The 20,019-nt window shown below is 34.0% G+C and overlaps 1 protein-coding gene across 4 annotated transcripts; it reads right to left on the bottom strand.

The window, feature by feature from the left end:
* Positions 1–15,688: 15,688 nt before the first annotated feature.
* On the bottom strand, positions 15,689–18,920 carry LOC112290471 (putative cytokinin riboside 5'-monophosphate phosphoribohydrolase LOGL10). 4 transcript variants are annotated; one of them, XM_090255405.1, is made up of 8 exons: positions 18,490–18,920; positions 17,675–17,875; positions 17,403–17,500; positions 17,074–17,104; positions 16,842–16,941; positions 16,629–16,699; positions 16,328–16,471; positions 15,689–16,205 (listed from the first exon to the last, which is right to left on the bottom strand). In XM_090255405.1, exons 1-8 carry the CDS (start codon positions 18,490–18,492, stop codon positions 16,101–16,103), a joined length of 753 nt encoding a protein of 250 aa, XP_090111531.1. In that variant the 5' UTR covers positions 18,493–18,920; the 3' UTR covers positions 15,689–16,100. The 4 variants fall into 4 exon arrangements, with proteins under 4 accessions (XP_090111531.1, XP_024392506.1, XP_024392507.1 ...); XM_024536738.3 differs by having other exon boundaries at positions 18,223–18,632; XM_024536739.2 differs by lacking the exon at positions 18,490–18,920 and adding an exon at positions 18,223–18,455 and having other exon boundaries at positions 17,675–17,871.
* Positions 18,921–20,019: the final 1,099 nt, after the last annotated feature.

Genomic DNA, 20,019 nt, shown 5'->3' with positions numbered 1-20,019 from the left:
CAAGCTTTTACTTGAGATGCCCAAAGAACTGCCCAAGGGCATCTGATATCAGCTGAAGTTTTTATTCTCAACCAAACCCACTCATCATCTATTTGAGTAAATCACTAGTGCAGCATGAAAGAACAGTGACAGATACAGTCAAATAACTCATTTTGTGCATCATTTCTTGCTTGCTTGCCAGCTTTCTTTCTTTAATTTTTTTTAAAATAATATTTTTTTAATTTTTGGGGTTTTGATTTTGCAGAGCACAAAGGATGGTACCATGTTCCATACAAAGTCCTTGTCCCCCCTCCAGGTAGGAATATTCCACTGGAAAGGCCAAAGTTGCCACAACAAAGGCATGGGCATGCTTGGGGGCTTGTCAGCTCTCCTCTCTGCCTTTTCCTCTGGCACCATGGTGCCATAACTAAAACAAAATGGACCAAAGGTTGCAACAGCCTCCTTTCCTACCAACACACATGGTTCAGAACAGCATCCCCAACTTGCTCTTGTTCTTCTGTTTGTTTTCTTCCTCCCCTTTTCCTTCTCAATCTGTCACCCCTCTTGCAGACCACAAACCACACAGCATGCTAGGCTAGTGAACCAAGTCCACACTCTGCAAAAAGCAGGCACCCTTTCATTCTCATTCCCCTGCTTCCACCACCACTACCACCATTTACAGTTATGGTTTACATGTCTGTGTGCATTCAAAAGAATGGATAGTGGCCAAGAAGGGGGGGACTGGGGACTGTAAGGTGGGTACAATGGCACTGCAGAATTCAACTGGGGTACGACAGCAGCAGCAGTAGCAGCAACAGCATTAGCTGGTGTAGGGTAGAGAGCATGACACTCCACCCTACAAAGGGCAAAGGGGGAGAAGGAGAGGGAAAGGGAGAGGAGCATGCTCATGCCCCTGGCGCCTGCTAGTCTGCGCCCTGCGCAGGGCATGTCCTGGCCTCCCATGCACGGGCTGAGGCCAGGGTGGTGGCATGGGAGAAAGCAATGGGTAGCAAGGATTAAGAGGTAGGCACAACACCTGTTGCAGTAGTAGGAGAGGCAACAGCAATAGGTTGGTATGGCAGGACTACTAGTTGGCTATGCATCCATGTCCAAGTAGGTGAGAATACACCCTTGTAGGTGGGGCCATTTTGCACTGTTCCTCCTGAAAGCATCAACTGCCTGTACCTCCCATGGCTGCCGCTGCTGGAGCCTCCACAGTTGCAAAAACACAATGAAGGAGACCACATAGAAGAAGAAGAAGCATGGACTATTTGAGAATCGTACAGTGAGCATGAGAGAATGAGAGACACAGAGACTTTGAGGTTCCTACCTTGGACGACATAGCTGCATAAATTGCTTGTTTGCATGAACTAGATATACAAAGAGTTGAGGTTTCTACGTCAGATGAAATAGCTGCATATATTGCTTGCTTGAATCATGTCTTGGTCAGGGCCTAGAGAGAGAGAGAGACACATACACACACTGTGAGGAGGAATGCGAATGAGAATGAGAGGATGGATTGGGATTGGGTACTTGTGCATCTTATTTTATTTTTTTGTATTTTTTTATTCTACTCTCTCTATCTATCCAAATCAAGTCAAAATATGTGGATAATGATGATGTGGACTCTGCAATCTAGCCCTCTAACACTTTGGGATGGGTCAAGTAATGGGCTTATCCTTTCTTTCCCGGGCTTGCACAAAGAAGCCCTTCTCTTTTGTTTACGTCCCCTTGTGATGTCCATCCTCAGAAGTGTTGCATTCTTGCACCTTTGCCAATGTGGTGTACCAAATTCTTCTTTTGAAAATTTGGGTGGCTGTGGTGGAACAGAAAATGCAACACAGGGGATATAATTAAGCATGTAGCCTAACATCAGCCAAAAAAAAAAAAAAAAAAAAAAAAAAGAAAAAGAAAAGAAAAAAATCATGAGAGGAGAAGCAATTTTTATTTTGAAATTTTTTCTGAGAACTCTTAATGCTAAACTTCATTCTTTTTAAGATTTCATTTTAATTCTAAATTTGATTATAGCCATGAACTTCACAAAACTTGATTTAAAGAAAACTCTAGGTATCAAACAGCTAATGATTTTATTTAACTTGACATGTAACATGAGGATCGTTAACATTTACTGTCAAACTCAACTCTTTACAGTATTTATTTCTGTACCCAGATTTTATTAGAATTTTACTAATATGCACATTTCCAAAATACACAGCACAACATTCATTGCCGTTCAGTATTTTTTCTGGATGTGCTTTATTGGAAGATATATAGTTTTTACTATTTCCATGGTATGGTTTTCTTTGTATCAACATGAATTGTTATTTTTGTATGAATGCGGTATGGAATTTCCCATATTGCAGTGATTTTATGGAAGTTGGGCTGTTGAATCAAACTCGCCAGAGTCAAAAAATGAAAAAGAAAAAGAACCCACCAATGTTGAGGAGATAGTTGAAGGGAACCTGGTCTTCCTTCTTTGTTCATTCATTCGAACGTTGACATATATATATATATATATGGGTTTGTGTGTGTGTATAATTTCTAATTACGTATCACCTTTTTGGCCTCCAATAATGGAAATTATCTTTATTCATACATCTTAATAAGATACAGAGCTTGAAACTTTATCGATATAGTTGAGGTTAAGTGTGCATGGAAACATGAATTAGTCTTCAACCGATTGTATTTAAAGACGTTCGGAATTAGTTGTCTGCTACTGTTTTAGTGTTACGAAAAGGGTAGAGCAAGGAGTAGCTATTTCTGAACATTACTGGCAAGGTCTTCAAGCAGCATTGCTTACTTCAGCCAAAGTAGGTGGATGGAAAATATACATTAAACCTGCAACTATGTTAAAGTTCATCTGTTCCTTAATCTTTTGTATATACAGACACAGGCACACACAGATCATGTATATATATATATATATATGTATATATGTATATATTTGTGTACGAGTGTGCTGTGTTTTTCATCTCATTTTGAGTAGCTTGTACATTATTCTACGCAATGTTTGTTTTTGTTGGATGTGTAAGAGCAGTAAACTTGAAAAAAAAATATATATATATATTTATTTTTTATTTATTTTTACTTCACAATTATCAATTTAAAAAAAATGGACGAACCTTGGAATGATCAGATACCGCGTGCGATCAGAGAGACAGAGTTCAAACATGAAGTTTAATATATGATGTTGAGCTTATTCATTTAAGCGCCAACACTGTTGAGCTGGGTCCGGCTCCCTGACAGGCTGTTGAATCGCCGAAACTGAAAGCAGCTGGTTCATTTGTTCAACTGGGGTGCAAATTGTGATCGATTGGCTGCCCCTACCGCAATGAGAATCGGAGCAAGTTTCAAGATGATGACCAAGTAGTAAAGTGACCAGCAAATATGGAGGATTCCAATAAAAAACAATGGTTCACCACTTTTCGTCAGAGAATATAAATCCATCTCTACAGAAGCGCTTCGGCTGTATGATCCTTTTTTATACGCTTCTGTTCATAAAGTGTTTCTTCTCACTCTTTCTAATTCCGTATCAGTACCCCTTAAACTTAGTAAAGGAACCATGTTTCGTCGATACGCTGCTCTTATTGGCTTCGCTCCAAGAACATCAATCGAACTATTCTCTTTTTTTGGGCTGATCCATCAGATCACAGAATTTTTTCCTCAATCAACTCGACTCATTTTTGGAAGGATGAACAGTGGCAGTGATTGCTTCAGCATTAATGAGCTCTTGGCAAATGCTTCCGTGTCTGAATGGGTGCAGGAATTGAGAATTGGGTGGCATTTCTTGTATATCATTAAGTTCAGGAATCGGTGAGAGTTATGGATTCATCTGGTTTAGATTCTTGGTTTTTCCTTTAACCTCTTCATCCACCTCAATCGATTGACGTTAGTTCATTGAAAATTAGTTGCCAGAAACTGGGAAATCCTGCAGCGATTGGTGTTGTACTTTGGCAAAAGCACCCTCTCAGTCTTTGGGGCTTCCATGGATCTGGTCGCAGTGCATCTCACGAATTTTTTTTATTGTATTTTTATTGGACCCTTTGTAGTAGATAGGGTCTACTTAATTGGTAAATCTGACACTTCAGTTCATGACCTGAACTAAAATATTGAACTTCAACAACTCACAAAGCGTTGAGGTTTCTGCAAAGTCTGAGTTGGTGATACAATTCATATTATAATTCCGAAACCCATCTGCATTAACTTGGTACTCAGTTGATGATTGCACCCTCAACTAACTTTTACTTGTTTGATCATATGAACCTTCCAATTATTCTCACCATTGGATTTCTCATTTCTAGCTGTCCTGCATCATTACCATCTATCTAGCTGATGATTGCAATTTGGCAGCGGGCACTGATACGATACCACGTTAACTTTTACACAGAATTGCCGCTTAGACTCCAATTCCATCTCCACAACAATAACCCATCTACAGAAATCCATACATTTTTCCCTGCGTGCTCTGGATTTTGCCACTGCATAAATCTGAGCTGTGAGAATGATTCTCCATGTTTGGTTCAGGACCTGATGTGTCCATCCACGCAAGCAGTTAAACAGTGCGGAGATCACTCGTTCATGTAGACGATGCTGCAGGGCCATATGGCGGAAGATCACTGGTAGAAGGATAATCTAGATCATTCCGTTTGCTCTATACCGATCATGTGGTTGATTGGTGAAATAGGGGGAGAAGAATAACACATCGACTAGCCAGTGGTTCGGTGACATGGCGCCGCAATCCTAAATGTAAAAGTAAAGACCTCTCCTCCACTGCCGTCCACAGGGGTGCGCAGTTCAATGCGGAAAATTCCTATCGGCTTCTTCCAAATTGTTAATGTAATTGTTCCAAGTCATGAGGGAAGAAGTTACTGGCTCTTGGCTTCTGCTCTTGAATTCCTACAAGGTTGGCTTACTGGAGTGGTTAAAGTTGACAGTCGAGCATGGTGCATAAGAGTTCTTGCACATTTCTTAAACAGTCCGATAAAACAGTGCAAATAGGTGCTAAAATGATGGGAGCGTTGCGATTGGATCAGTGCAAGTAAACTTCAGTTGTCGCCTGAAGTCAAGTCCGTGTGAAAGGGTCAGCATAGGGTTAGCCGCCAAATGGAGGAGGCAGTAACGACCTGAGCCATATATTGGCGGCTCTCGAAAACAGCACTACATATGTTCTTGGGGTTAATTAGATATTGTGTCATCACTGTGGATTGGAGGCCGCCAGTGAGATAGATAGCTCAATTTCTTTCGTGTGGAGCAGGCCGATTAGATTCTTTCTTCCAGGCTGCAGCTTGTCTTTGCTGGTTTGATAGACCTGCTACTGTCCTATTATTTCTCCTATAAAGGACCTTTCTGTCAGTTCATCGCGGTCGTCGACTGCGCCTTGTCAGTCGTGTGGAGTTAGTCAATTTAATTATATTTTTCCTGGAATGCCAATCGATGTCAACTTGAGCCAACTACTATGTTAATTAATTGGTTTCCAAGGTCAACCTCCCTCCGCCGCCTCGTGAATTGATTTGAATACTTTTTTTTTTTTTTTTTTTTTTTTTTTTCGTTTGTTTCTCTCCTCAAGTGTGCCAATGGGACTTGAGCCGCTGAGAGAGTATATTCAGAGTTAGGGCAGCAATGGGTCCCGCTGTTGCAGTTCATGTCATGAGGGAGTGTCGAGACGTTTTACTTCGTTCACCGTGGATTTCTTCTCACGTTTGCCAGCTTTCTGTTTGCTCAAGTACTTGTCATGGCTTCCCACACATGTAGATGTTGTTCCCGTAGTGGATCAGCTTTAGCAGCTGGATTTCTATTGTCACCTCTACCACATTGGTTCAAATTCTCACAGATGTTGAAATCCGATCATACTCAGTTTGTGGTTCTGTTTCTGCACGAGCGATCAGGTAGCGTGCTGGTGCTTATTCACCAATTTACAGCGTCGAGCGAATCACAAGCTCGTCGTCTTGTCGAATTGGTTACCTCATAACTACTTTCTTCGTATCTAGAACATCACCGAAGAAACCATAAAATCGATTTTCGAGTTGCATATTCGCTGCAATATAGCTGCTTGGTCAGCACCTCACACGATGATTACAGCTTGTTTCGGCACAGATATCTTAAGGGCGGCAAAGATTAACTGAAATTCGCCTATGAAAGTTTTTCTACGAAATTTGGACGGGGAAGATATATATAATCTCCAGGCGAAAGTGTACAAGAAAACTCCAGACACCATCACATCATTTCATCTCGTCACCACGCGGCGTTCCTCACATCCTGAGCACCCTCAAAATAAAAATAATCTCGCCTGAACTCTGCATCACGAGAGGTCAAGACATAATCACTATATTCACAAGCCAAAACACTTCCAAAAAGCACTTATAACTCTGCAATCAGACCCATCACAAAAGTAATATCGTTCTGTTCAAGCCACATCATCAGTGATATACACAGACTACAGCGTACAGCCACACAGGAAAAGTTCATCATGCAAGGAATGTGAGCAAGCGGAACGCGACTCTAATCAAAGCTTCATTCTCTGTACCCGCAGTCCAACAGCGACTGCAACGCACACTTACTGATCGACAGTCCCCTGATTCCTGTCAATACCTGGATCGAATGCAGATGTGTGCATCGCGGAATCTGATCGGGAGAATCTTCATATTAACAAACGCAATTCAGACCATCGGTTGATTGTAACATTGTCCGGTGATCAGTGCATTTTGCCAGTGCTTTCTTTCCTGTAGGATCTCATGGTTAAGGCTTCGGCGTCAGTTCGACGGTGGGGGATGCTTCTCTGTCACCGTCAGCTAGCGGGCGACGGCGACGGCGACGGTGGCACCAATGGCAGTAACGTCGACGACGAAGACGCGTAATCCCGGAAATCCGGCCGAACGACGAATGGGAATAGCTTAACCCTGCTTTAAAGCACTTTTTCTTCAATTCGTGAGGTGTAATAGGTTCATCTTACCAAGTTTAAAACAATACATTAACTTTTTAACAATTTGGTTGTAGATATGGAGTTTTACCATCTACAATGACCATAGTTAGGGTTTGAATCGCATTTCTATACAAGAAGTTATGTGACAATGTCTTGTATGCTGCATGAGACATGTCCAACTTGCAAAATAGGTATATAACTAGTAAAGTTTTTGACATTTGCTCTACAAGGCCAATTTATTAGCCAAGTTTTCAACTTATCAATTAATACATATAAAATCAAATCAGTATCTATAGAGCTTCTAAAAAGCTTTGTAACAAGATATTAACAATTTAATCTATTTTTACTTATTTCTACTTATCTAAGTAAATATACTAGTAATTATAGATGTTTGTGATATTATTCTTTTTTTTAACCAATAAGTTCTAGAAGGAGTTGTAAAATTTTATTATAAGTTGATAAAGTCTAAATTTTTTTGAATAATATTAGCAACAAATATTGATCTTTTCTTTGCATGAAGGTGGTTGATAAGTCCTTTCAACTACTAATGATGTCTTATATCAAGGCAAAGATACCACTTAATTATTAATCTAATTATTAATAATAAATGATTAAAGTCTACAATAATCTAAGTTATGATAAGTATAATTAGTTTTGATATTACAACTAATCAATCACACCTTATTATTAATGTGGGATTGAGATTTTTTCTTATGATTGACATTTGAGTTGATTTTTTATAGTCCTTAAGCTTTATTTAATTATACCTTTATTATTTTATATATCTTTGATAAATAATTTTTTAATTTTTTTTGTATAATTATCATTTAAAAAAATCAAAAGTATTAAATTATGCATGATAATCATAATTAGCATAGAATGGTCATTATTGAATAGAAATATATATCTTATTTTTATAAAAAAAACTCTATTAATAATAATAAAATGACTAATTATGTCAATAGTAGTTGATGATACATTGCAAATATTGCTCTAATATTTGATTTACTTATTCTATTTCTCTACTAATTTTCTATTAGATAATTTGATATTTACTTTTGATATCTACTTTTGATATCTTAAAAAGAGTTTTTCAAAATTTAGATAAAAATTGAGTTTCTCTACCTAATATAATATTTTTTGGCAACCTAAAGTAGTAATAGTTGTTGTATAGAAATAATCCAATTATTTTTTCTCATGCAATTATTTTTCTATATAATACAAAATATGAAATCTTGGTTAAGCAATCTACTATCACAAATATAGAACCATAAGACCTTAATAATAAAAGATATGTAAAAAAATTATAAAAAATTATTATAATTATTATAGTATAGATAATAGTTAAAAAAGTCTATAATATTAATCATAAAAAATCATTGATTTTGAAAAAATATTATATAATTATTCAATTTTTTTAATATATTTAAAAATACCAAAAATCTCTTGAAATTAATTTCAAAGTCTTATGTCTCTTGAAAATGGCTTAGTTGATGACTTGGAGGTAATTAATTTCTAAGGGATTCCTTGCTACCTTTTAAGAGTGGCATTAATTACTCATTACTAATTTCTTCACTTTAAAGTGTGAAATATGAATTAAATATATAATAAAAATAATAATAAAATTAGGATTATAAAAACTAATTTAAATTGATAATTAAATTTATCTATTTTATTATTATTATTTTTTGTATATATATATATATATATATATATATTTGTGTGTGTGTGTGTGTGTGTGTGTGTGTATGTGTAGATACATATACATAATTTTTAACTATAGAAAATAAAGATATTATTCAAATTAATTAATTAATTAATTAATTATATATTAATTTGATTTAATTAAATAATATTTTTTCTATTACAAAAAATTAATTTAAATTTATATAAATATATAAAAATAATTAATTTTCAATAGTAAATTAAATACTTGGAAAAAATTATATTTAAATTATAAATCACTATGAGTAATTTATATATAATCACTTCATGACTTCAAAGATATTTTATGTATTTTAAGAAGATATATAACTAATAATGTATTATGTGTATATGATGACTCAAAAAATTGTTTTAATGTTTGCACTTATTTCACATCTTATCTTGTTAGAAATCTCCACTTCTTTCTTCTCTTTCTATAATTCTAAATTTCTTGTTGCTTAAAAAATAGATTAAACGACTTTCACTTTTATATCTGACATAAGAATTATAGTAATTAATTGTGCTATTAAAGAATAATGAGACAATATGCACATAGAAGACATTGAGAAAATATTTTAGTGAGTAAGTCAATACTTTGTTGATCCTTCTTTTGTCTTCAAAATTATTTCTAAAAAAAATAGCATTTTATTTATAAGATTAAGAATGATTTTGTGATTAATTTCCTCAAACTTCTCTTCTACAACTTTAATATTCCAAATGATTGAATTAATTGAATATTCAAACTACATTTTAATTTTATTTTTTTATAACATCAATTTATGAACTTATAAATATAGATGGATATAAATTAGAAAAAGATAACAAAAAGCATCAAGGTGAGTGCAATAATATATACATACACATAAATACAAACACAAGTGATTTTTAATAGACTATTATAATTTATAAAAATTAGTAAAATTAAGCAATAGTAATAGTCACACATGTAATTTTAAATGACAATAAAACATCATAAAAAATAAAATTAATTAATAATTAAAAAAATTAACAAATAATGTTGTTATTTATTAAATAATTATATAAAATAACTGATCTAATTAAAAATAAAAACACAAATGGATCCTAAAAAGAAAATGTAACAATCTAGAGGCAATTTTATTTAGAAGACTAAAAGCTAATAATAAAGATGGACTATGTAAATTCTAAAGGTTGTAAATTATTTATAATTTTTTATTAAAAGCATCTATTATGTCTTGATTGAATTCTACAAGGATTTTTTTTTTCAAACTACATAAATAGAAACTATTTCAAGCAAAAAATCTTTATCATTTTTTATCTACAATATATTTTCAGTAACCATAGACTACAACAAACAAATAGGCACCAAGTTATTTATTTTAATTAAAGTTTTTAATATTTTTTATTTTTATCATTTTTTACTATCTTTATATAGTTGTATTTTTTCATTAAAATATGTGCTACAATGTCTTTATTAAGTAGTATATGCATCATACATAGAATTTTTTTTATTGCTAGCTAATATTTATTTTGGCATTATAAAAAGCTAATATATAATTTTTTAGTTTTAGTATATCGATTAATTAATTTAACTTGATATATTTAGCTAGATCAAGGACATCATAATAAAGATAAAAAATGATATAAGATAAAATCAATTAAAACCATAAGCTACAAAATTAATATAGAAGAGTAACTTATTAATTAAAAGTGAAGGCCAAGCTATATCTTAACAAACTTACAAAGTTCTTCAACTTGTAATATTTCTACTTTACTTTACATAGGAGCATCATAAATTTGCAATTAAACAAGTAGTTTGACTTTTTTTAAATATTCAAATAGAAAAAATATGACAAAGGATTAAAAAAAAATTATAATATAAGAATTTTAAGTGTAAGAAAAATTCATGTATTTTTAGCCTTGTAGCTTTTGTATTTTTTATAAAATTAAATTCTTTGATCCACTTAGAAACTCCTCTAAAGCCTTACATTTCTACATGTTTAATTTCTTCAAATATAAAAAGCTTTCAAATCCTTCCAACAACTTCTTCAACTTCCTATACTTTAAGAAATCTAATTCTTCTAATAAAATCAAATTTTCTAATCTACTTGGAAACCCTTTCAAAGCTTCATATTCTTGCATGTATAGCTTTTTCAGACATGCCAAGCTTCTAAAACTTTCTATTGTCATATAATAACACAACCATTAGGTGAAAGAAGAGAAGAAATATTTTATTATAGAGGAGCTTAAATAAAAATATTTTAGAAAAATATTTTAGAAATATAAATAATAGACAAAGAGATACTAAAAATTAATAAGTGCTAATATTTCCTTCCTATAGAAGAGACTTATAGTCATTGTATGGAAATATAAATGACTCAAATCAAAATAAATAAGATATATATTTAATGTACGTATCTTTAAGAAGAAGTTAAAAATAAGTTTGAAAAAAATTCCCTCAAAATACTAAGAATTAATACCTAAAGAGGATTGGTTGTGAAACAAGATTGAAATCAGACCTCAAAGCACAAAACCATGAACCTATGGCAAATCTAAGATTCTTTGGTTGATTAGTGAGCAAGGTTTGAAAGTAGACTTATAAGAGGATTTTTGAAAGTTGTTTTTATGTGATTTGAAGCTATATTGAGGTTTTGGAATAATTGAATGGTCTAGCAAAGAGAAATATTTGTTGGAAGATCAACATTCAAGTTGGAAAAGTAAGGTAGCTAATATCTAAGAACTTTTGGAAGCTTTTCTTTCAATTGGTGTTTTTGCTTCTTTTCAAATTTTGTGTAATTATAAATTGTTTGTATTTTAAAGTTTGGATGGAATTTTAGTTAAGATCAATAATTCAATTAATATTTATTAAGGTTTCAAAATAGCTATAGTACTTTATTAAGATTTATTTAGGATTTTTTAAAAATTATTTAAGATTTATTTAGGATTTTTAAAAAATTATTTAAGATTTATTTAGGATTTGGTTATGATTTGGAATTTGATTAGTCCTTAAGATTTCTGGAAAAAATAAAAGAGGCAAAGAAATCTTTATCAATTATCTTGATAATGATTCTATTTGCACTAAAGAAAGCAACATACATAATTGAGTTTAATAAGTATCTAATAACTAAACAAAGCATGTAACTATGCAACTTAAGTTAAGGTGTAAATCCATATCAATAAATACATGCAAGCCAAGCTACTAATGATCCAAACTACCTACATAATCTTATTATAATCTCAACCAACAAGTGAACTCCATCATAAGGATATTATTTTTAAATACTTGTACTTACAGTGCAATCTATTTAATCCAGCATACTCGCAATAGACCACTCATTCATCAAAGTGGGTTTTAAGAAATTATAAATTTATTAAGAAAATAGGCATAATAAAACAATCCTCATCAATTACTTTAGCAATGGCACTACTTTCATAAAGAAAGCAACATTACAACTTATGGACATGCATGCAAGAAAAAAGGCACAAAGCCTTCAACAATTATGGGGTAAGACAAGCAACAATTTTTGTGGCCAAGTAAGTCATATTGTAAATAAAAATGAGACTCATTGATTTTTATCATCTATACAAGAAATAAAATGGTGACACAAACATCCTCTAGATTGGCAAAAAAATATGTTGGTATTGAAGGTGGTTGTTGCCATATTAGAAGTTCAAGCACTTGTTACGTCCACAAAATTATTCCATGATGTCAGTTGTGAAAGTAACTATATGCACAATGTTATCAATAGCCTTGGAATTGCATCTGACCAAGATGATCTTATCATAGATCAAAACTAGATTCAATACATGTAGAAGTCAATGTCAATTGTATCTTCATATCACAAGTCTAAAATATGGACTTAATTTTGGATAATTGAATAATATAGACATGTTATTATATACCAATGTTGTATTTTAAAAGCACTTTATTACCAAAGCAATAAAAAAATATATGAAGATTGAAGCCTAAGATAAAAAAAAGCCAATCAATCACCTAGTTAAGAAGGAACTTAAATTGTAATTAATTACAATTTACGATTAAAAAGTGGCAATAAAAAGTAGTTTACAAATTGAGAAGTTGTAGCATTAGGCGGATGAATTTAAAAGAATGGAAAATTATAAAACTATTTGTAAATAAAATATATTATTTTATTTTAAATATGATTTTTTAAAATAATTAAATAAATATTGAAGTATTTAATTATTTATTTTATTATTAATTTATTATATGACATCCATTATTTTTTGTATATAGAAATAATAATAAAATATTATTTATATTTAGATGAAAAAATAAGGTAGTAATATAGATATTTTATTTTAAATTAATTTTTAAATTAATTTTTTTATTGTATATGTAGACTCTATTGCAGAACATGCATGAAATTGGTGTCAAAAAAGATTAGATACTATATACTTAGATTTTAAGGTATTACCAATATCATTGCTAGTATTTTTATTCTCCATTGATTGGTATCAATAATAATTTATTTAGTTGTACACATTTCAATGGTTTATTTACTATCCATCGTATTGCCAACTTATCATTTACTTTTAGATACATATAAAATAGACATTCCTATACAAATTACATAATAACTTTTTTTTTGTGATTAATGTGAGATAAGTAGTATATTAAATCTTGTCAATGGTCATAATAACCTTTAATATATATATATATATTAATAATGCACTAAATAATTTTGATAAACTAATTTTTTGTAAGAAAAAAAAAAACAACAAATAAAACTTAAAAAAAATCTAAACTTGATTAATCTCTAATAAAAACTTTTGTATCTATTACATATCTATAGTTTTTTATAAAATAATGTTGAATATATTATCCAAAAAATTTATCATTGTTTATGTAAATATACTATTTTTATTATTTTCAAATTATGCCTCATGTGATTAAGTGGTCTTCATAACTTTTGTTGGAGGCAATCAAATCAAAGCCTTTGCAACTTCTCTCTTATAATCATCTATTATCATTCTAAAAGTATCAATATTTATTCTTTTTTAAAATTATTGATGTGCTTGATATTAAATCAACTTCTATTGCTCTCATGCAATAATGACAAGATGAAGGAAGTAGTTTTGACTAACTTATGGAGGCTTGTTGGAGCTAAAGATCCCCTTGTTACTATAATATGAACAAAATCTTTGACTTAAACTGGTTGCATTCTTTATCACTTGCTCAATATTCTTCTAAATTTAATCTAATAAATTTATGAAGAAGCCATACATACTATTTTGTAAGACCTCCTTTCTATTGAATTTTTTAAGATTGTAAAGTATTTTTAACTTAAAAAAAAAACTATACACATTGTTATCTCATACTATTGAAAAGGATGACAAATTTTTTATTCAATTATAGAAAGAACATTGTTGATCAAATTTGAGTGTAGTATAAATTTTCCAACAAAAGAAGAAACTACCATTGATTGTTTTTATCTTTAGTTGAATGGACTCTTTCTTTTTGAAACTGACTAAAGCCCCATTTTGTTAAGAAAAACCTCAATTTTCAATAATATGGTGTGTGGAGCCTTATTTTTAATGTTATGTGTTGCAACCTTGTCATTTTCTACTAAATTCTTTTAAAAAAAATTCCAAACATATTTGTTAGAAGCAAGTATTTTCATTGTACAATTTGTTTATAATAACTATAATGTCCTAAATTATAAAACATGATGCAATTAACACAATAAATACATCATATATATTCTATTTTTGAAAAATAAATCAAATAATTTTATTTATATAAATAGTAATATAAATATGTACTACAACCGATTAAAATATATACAACAATTTTCTATAATGTGTAATCCTATTTAATACAAAATCCCTATTAAATACTTAAGCTTGATAATAATATGTTTAATATGCTTAGATTTAAAAAACCTCTATTTAAGTTTAGCATCTATTTTTTTTCAAAGAAAATTTTCCATATTTGCAAAAGCCTAATAAAAAAGTTAATAAAGTTATAAGTATTGAAAATCACATTCCAGTTGTTTAGTCATAAAAACTCACTGAGCCATAAAGGTAGAAAATAACATGAAAAATCTTTGTTAAACACGTTTTGGTATCTATAATCATCTATCATAGGAACCTAATTGAATTTACAATATTATCTTATATTTTGTCAGCAAAAGAAAAAATAAAAGTTTTTTAAGATAAAAGATACATTAAGATTAATAAAATCAAGTATTACTGTTGTATATTATATGTATAAAAAGAAAAATTATAGGTTGTAAAAAGGATAAAAATAAAAATATTTTTGGCCAAAGAATCTCTTATCATAATGTGGTTTTCATCAAAATGCGATTTTCATCAAAATGTAGTTCTTAAAATTGTTATATATATATATATATATATACATATAGATATAAATCTTATAAAAAAGTACATAAACCTTTGAGTCTAATTTGTTTCTGTTTATTAATGATATATGTCAATATGCTACACAACCAAAATTCTTAAATGTGGAAGATTTGGAATTATTTCTTGTAAATTCTTCTACAAGTGTCATAAGTCAAAGCGTCTGTAGGAAATTGATTTTAGATATAATTAATTGTTCTTGCACATATTAGCTTCTTCCTACAAATATCTTAATACCTTTGTTTCATTGATAATACTTCAAGCCCCTTTTAAAATAGTTATCTTTTTTTTCAATCTGAACTTTTTCATCTTAGAATGATATAGCACATCAAGTATTTTCAAATAAAAAGAAGAAAAAAGAATAAAAGCTTTAAATATTCTTTTTATTTTATTGATAAGTAATATATATATATATATATATATATATATATGACTTTTACATTTTGAAATTCCTGAATAAAACTAAAAATAAATTATTGCAAAAAATATATATTATATGTCAAATCAAATATTTGCACATGAAAGATAAAACTCAATTGTTTATAAGACGAAGTAAAAAGATTCCTCAATCAGATGCAAATATATATATATATATATATATATCCACACTGAAACAACATCCTCAATATTCTCTATTTCTCACCCACAAACTTGTCATTTGCAATTTCAAGTCTCGAAAACAGCTTATACCACACACATCTCAAAGAATGAACAAGTTGACAATCATTTCAATTTTAAAAATTATACAAAATTAAAAAATTGATTGATTGTTAGCAATTTCACACATGAAGGTGACACAATTCATTCCGAGCTACAACTACCTGTCTCCTTTTCTTTGATTTTTTCATGTTTTTCCCCTTTTTCTATGAAAGTCCAGAGTGGAATCCAAGGATCTGTACATCTCCATCCAACAAATCTATCAAACATCAAAAAAAAGAAGAAACTAGCATGTCGGTGTGGTAATATGCACAGCTTTTCTACCGCCCCACATGAGAGAGCTACGGGTTTTTCTCCTCCAGTGTCGGCACAGTGCATGATCTCCACTCTTTGTAGAGTAGCAACAATCCCAGTGATGAAGAAAGATGGGGAAGAAGGAGCCGCACTGATCTTCGGCGTTTGTGAAGGTGTTTTCATCATATTAGCCTTGTTTCAAAGGGGATGGCACCGCAGGAGTGTACACCAAGCACTTGGCATCTTCCCAGCACAGCTTCGGAATAGCCCAGTCATGAATCGGAGTGTAAGCCTGTAACCGAAGGTTCGATCACCAAGTGATAAGAAAGCGTGGAATTGTGTCAAAAAGTGCGTTTCATGAGCTGGTGAAGCTTGACAACTCAAAACTTTGTGGAAGAGGAATGGGTTGTTTACCTCCATTTTGTCGAGAAGTTCACTGGCGGTGGGAGCTGACACCACGATGCTCCGAGCTGATAATCTCAGGAACCCTTCTTCCAGAGCTTTGTCGAACAAGGCCAAGAGTGGGTTGTAGTATCCATCCACGTTGAGCAGCCCCACCTGGCGAAAACATCAAGGGAGATCGTTGTGAGGTGAATACATGTAGACATATGCATGTATGTATTTTTATATATCTAAAAAAATAAATACGCACGTACATACTGAGATGTCGATAAACAGGGAGTGGTTTACGAGAAACATGCGTTTTGGAACTCACCGGCTTCTCGTGAATCCCCAGTTGTGACCAGGTGATGACCTCAAGCAGCTCCTCTAGTGTGCCATAGCCACCTGCAGGGCATCATCTGACTGTTCGAGAGGGAGGTTTGGACAACATCAATGGAATCATGCACTAGACGTTACTTCCAAGAAATGCAAACTTCACTGTGTTTTATGCCATGGTTACAACTTAGTAAAATGTTCGACATGGAACCTGGAAGAGCTATGAACGCATCCGATAGTCGAGCCATTTCTGCCTTTCGTTGATGCATGTCCAGCACCGTTCTCAACTCCCCAACCGTCTGGCCGCAGAGCTGGAACAATGTCAACAGTTTGAGGCTTTCCAGTCAGATTTATACAAGCCAGTACCTCCCTAAAAGCAACTTCGTTCACGGAATGTACACGTGAGAGATGATGTTGACAAAGATCTAGTGCAGAAAACGTACCTCCTTGCCCATTAACGCTGTTGGAATCACTCTGCCAGCCATCAACCCACAACCCTCACATTCTTACACCTCCGAGAAAATTTCTGCCCAACATTCTGAACTAAACATATCCATACAGTTCTGATCGGTGAAACCACGAGTTCTTCAACTCCTTGATTGTGCCAATATCTTATCATGAAAGCATCAGCTATTCAACACTCAACTGGCCCAACATAGGGATCTTACTTAATTGAAGAAGATCGCCACATGTACTTCAAATATGTACAGAAATTGTACACTTCGAACTGGCATAGCAGAGGCAAACTCGAGTGAAGAGTTGAGATATATACCCTATAACGTGACCTCCTCCCGCATTCACGGTTTGAGCCACCTGACCCATGAGTCCAATGCTTCCTCCCCCATACACCAAATCCGCCTTTCTGCTCACCTGTTAAGTAACAAAATCGCCGAATAAGGTCGCATGCCAAACTACCAATTCTGCAGACCCTCACACTTTTCTGCTAAGAAGCGATCAAACGGCTGATTTCTTCCGCTTGGACTTTCGGACTTTGCAAATGATCAGAATGGAGGGGAAAAGATTAGTTAGGGGCAAATGAATCACTAGTTCACGGCCGAGACTGAGGGCGACGCTGCTGAAGATATCTTTCTTGCCACTGCTGCTGCCACAGAATACGCAGATCCGTTTGAATCTTTTGGAAATCCTCCGCTCTTTTGCAAGCGGAAGCGAAGTACACAGCCCTTCGTGCTCGACTCCTTGCTTCCCCATTGTCCCAATCATGATTCCTACTTTTCCCTCTCCTGCCTTGGGATCCACAGCAGATTCATCAGCCGATTGGAAGAACAGAACGGTTGTAGCCCTCATCTACAACCAGAAGCTCATCCAACATGAACAGAAGCAAACTTTCGCTCACAAACGCTTACGTACAGACACACGGAGCTATCGGTAATTCCGCCTGCCGCATGACATAGCAGCAGATCAAGGGATTCAGCACCAAGAATTCAAGAATCCATTGTCTGCAACGAATACTACAGTGCTAACACAACTAGCACAAGACGAAAACGCTAGCAGATACCACTGCACCATCGTCATCATCGTCCATTCCTCTTAGAGACAATCCACACATACAATTCGTGACAAGGCCTTTATACCTCAACGACACCGCCAAGGGCGAAAAGGCGACACTGGAAGGAGTAGGAGAATGCGAAAGGAGACCAGACGCTACTGTGGGAAAGGAGAAGTGGTGAATGGAAGGGCACGGCGCCGAGTCGAGCAGTCACAACTCTAGATCTTCAATCGACTTCAAAAGATTTCAAACTAACCCACAATCTACGCGGCTAACCCCAGGAGTGGTCTTGGTCGCTAAGAGCATTTCATGTCCCTCAATCGACAGACACTCGCTCTCTTTATAAGCTCACCATACGCCAGCTGACATTCACCGTGATGGTGAGCAGTCAAGGGGAACACACTTCAGCCGGTGGTCTGCTCCAGAGGAGTTGAAGATTCGCATCTGATTGAGCTGGACCACCTGAACGGGACTCTGCGACAGATTGCTCCGGTCGCATACCCTTAGCATTTACAAGGAGCAGCCCGCTATTTTATCATTAACTCGTAATGTATGTGTGGCTAGCGGGCCCAGGTCCATGCTAGAATCGACCACGACCCCCACAGAGCTGACACAACACGCAACGACGAATATTGTAGCTGCAGTGACTTCCGCAATAGGGTCCTGGGAAGAATAAGAGGCAGTAGCTGCTGATGGCTTTCGATGGAATGTTCGGCGTCCTCCTCCACTGCGTGAATTCATGCTTCTGCTGAATTCCACAGAATGTTCTGCTCCTCACTTCTGTCTATACGAAACATAGTGGAGGTTCAGGATCATAATTTTATCTCCTGATTGACGCCTCGAGAATGTCTACGTCTGTGCAGGTTACGTGTTGGCCACGATTTGCATCATGCTTTCTCATTATCATTCTTAACAAAAAAATAAATAAATAAATAAATAAAACTGGTACTGGTTTGGTGGTGTTGAGATAAGAAGTTACAAACGTGTTAGTGTTTTCACAAGTTTGATGCCTGTGAGTTTCTGTGATGTAATCTTGTGGTGTGTGAAGCTTTGTGTTTCTGTTCTTTTTTTTCTTTTTTAAACAGAATTGTAATAACTGTACACCTCTGAGAGCAATTCCATGAATTGCTAATATGCAAAGCACACCCACATATTTTACTTTATAGTGATATATTCCATCAACACCAGAGATGCTCATCACAAGGCAAGTTCCTAGAGCTTGACCACTGGGCATGTGGAGGCACACCACAAAGAATCCAAATCAGAGCCATGGACAAGCCCTGCAAAGTAAGGAATGGAATTGTCACGTCATCACATGAGGTTGCGTGTCCAACCAAGCATTCCACAAAGCACAGAATCCATTCTGCCACCCCCAAAGCAACAATTGGCATGGAGAGAGCCTGTGGCTTTGGGGAAACTCAAATGTGGATACTAGGGGAATGCTACACAGAGGCTTGAGGAAGCTGATTTCTACTGAATTTCCATATCTTTGGGCATGGTTCCTGGCTGGGCTTGGGATTTGGCTAGTAATGGACACTAGAGGCCAATCCAACAGTGGCTTCTAGGATTGTGGATAAGTAGTGCAGGCTTTACATGCATTGAATAGAGGAACCCACACTGGGTGACATCATTTCTGAAAGCCAAGCAGTTTTTGCCTTCTGCCATTATGGATTTTTGCATATATTTATAGATAATTGAATATATATAGATAGATAGATAGATATAGAAGTCCATAAACCGAGCATTCCATGCCTGCATGCTGCTTGAGCTTGAATGGTGCCTAACTCTCAAAATCAAGGATTTGATTTGGTTCCTCAAGTGATTGGGCATAATTCTTTGCTGATGGTGGTGGCAGTGGTGGTGCCAGCCTGTGCTCTGATCC

This window comes from Physcomitrium patens, chromosome 13 (genome assembly GCF_059467195.1).
Source record: "Physcomitrium patens ecotype Gransden chromosome 13, ASM5946719v1, whole genome shotgun sequence".
NCBI classification, from domain to species: domain Eukaryota; kingdom Viridiplantae; phylum Streptophyta; class Bryopsida; order Funariales; family Funariaceae; genus Physcomitrium; species Physcomitrium patens.
The sequence above is the reverse complement of the archived record's forward strand: the minus strand, read 5'-3'. Positions and strand labels throughout refer to the sequence as shown.

Coding starts and splice junctions, on each gene's coding strand:
- LOC112290471 (XM_024536737.3), bottom strand. CDS start 17,935: ATGAGGGCTACAACCGTTCTGTTCTTCCAATCGGCTGATGAATCTGCT. Junction 16,472..16,628: donor TGGGGATTCACGAGAAGCCG/GTGAGTTCCAAA, acceptor TGTTTTCGCCAG/GTGGGGCTGCTCAACGTGGA. Junction 16,206..16,327: donor AACTTCTCGACAAAATGGAG/GTAAACAACCCA, acceptor CTTCGGTTACAG/GCTTACACTCCGATTCATGA.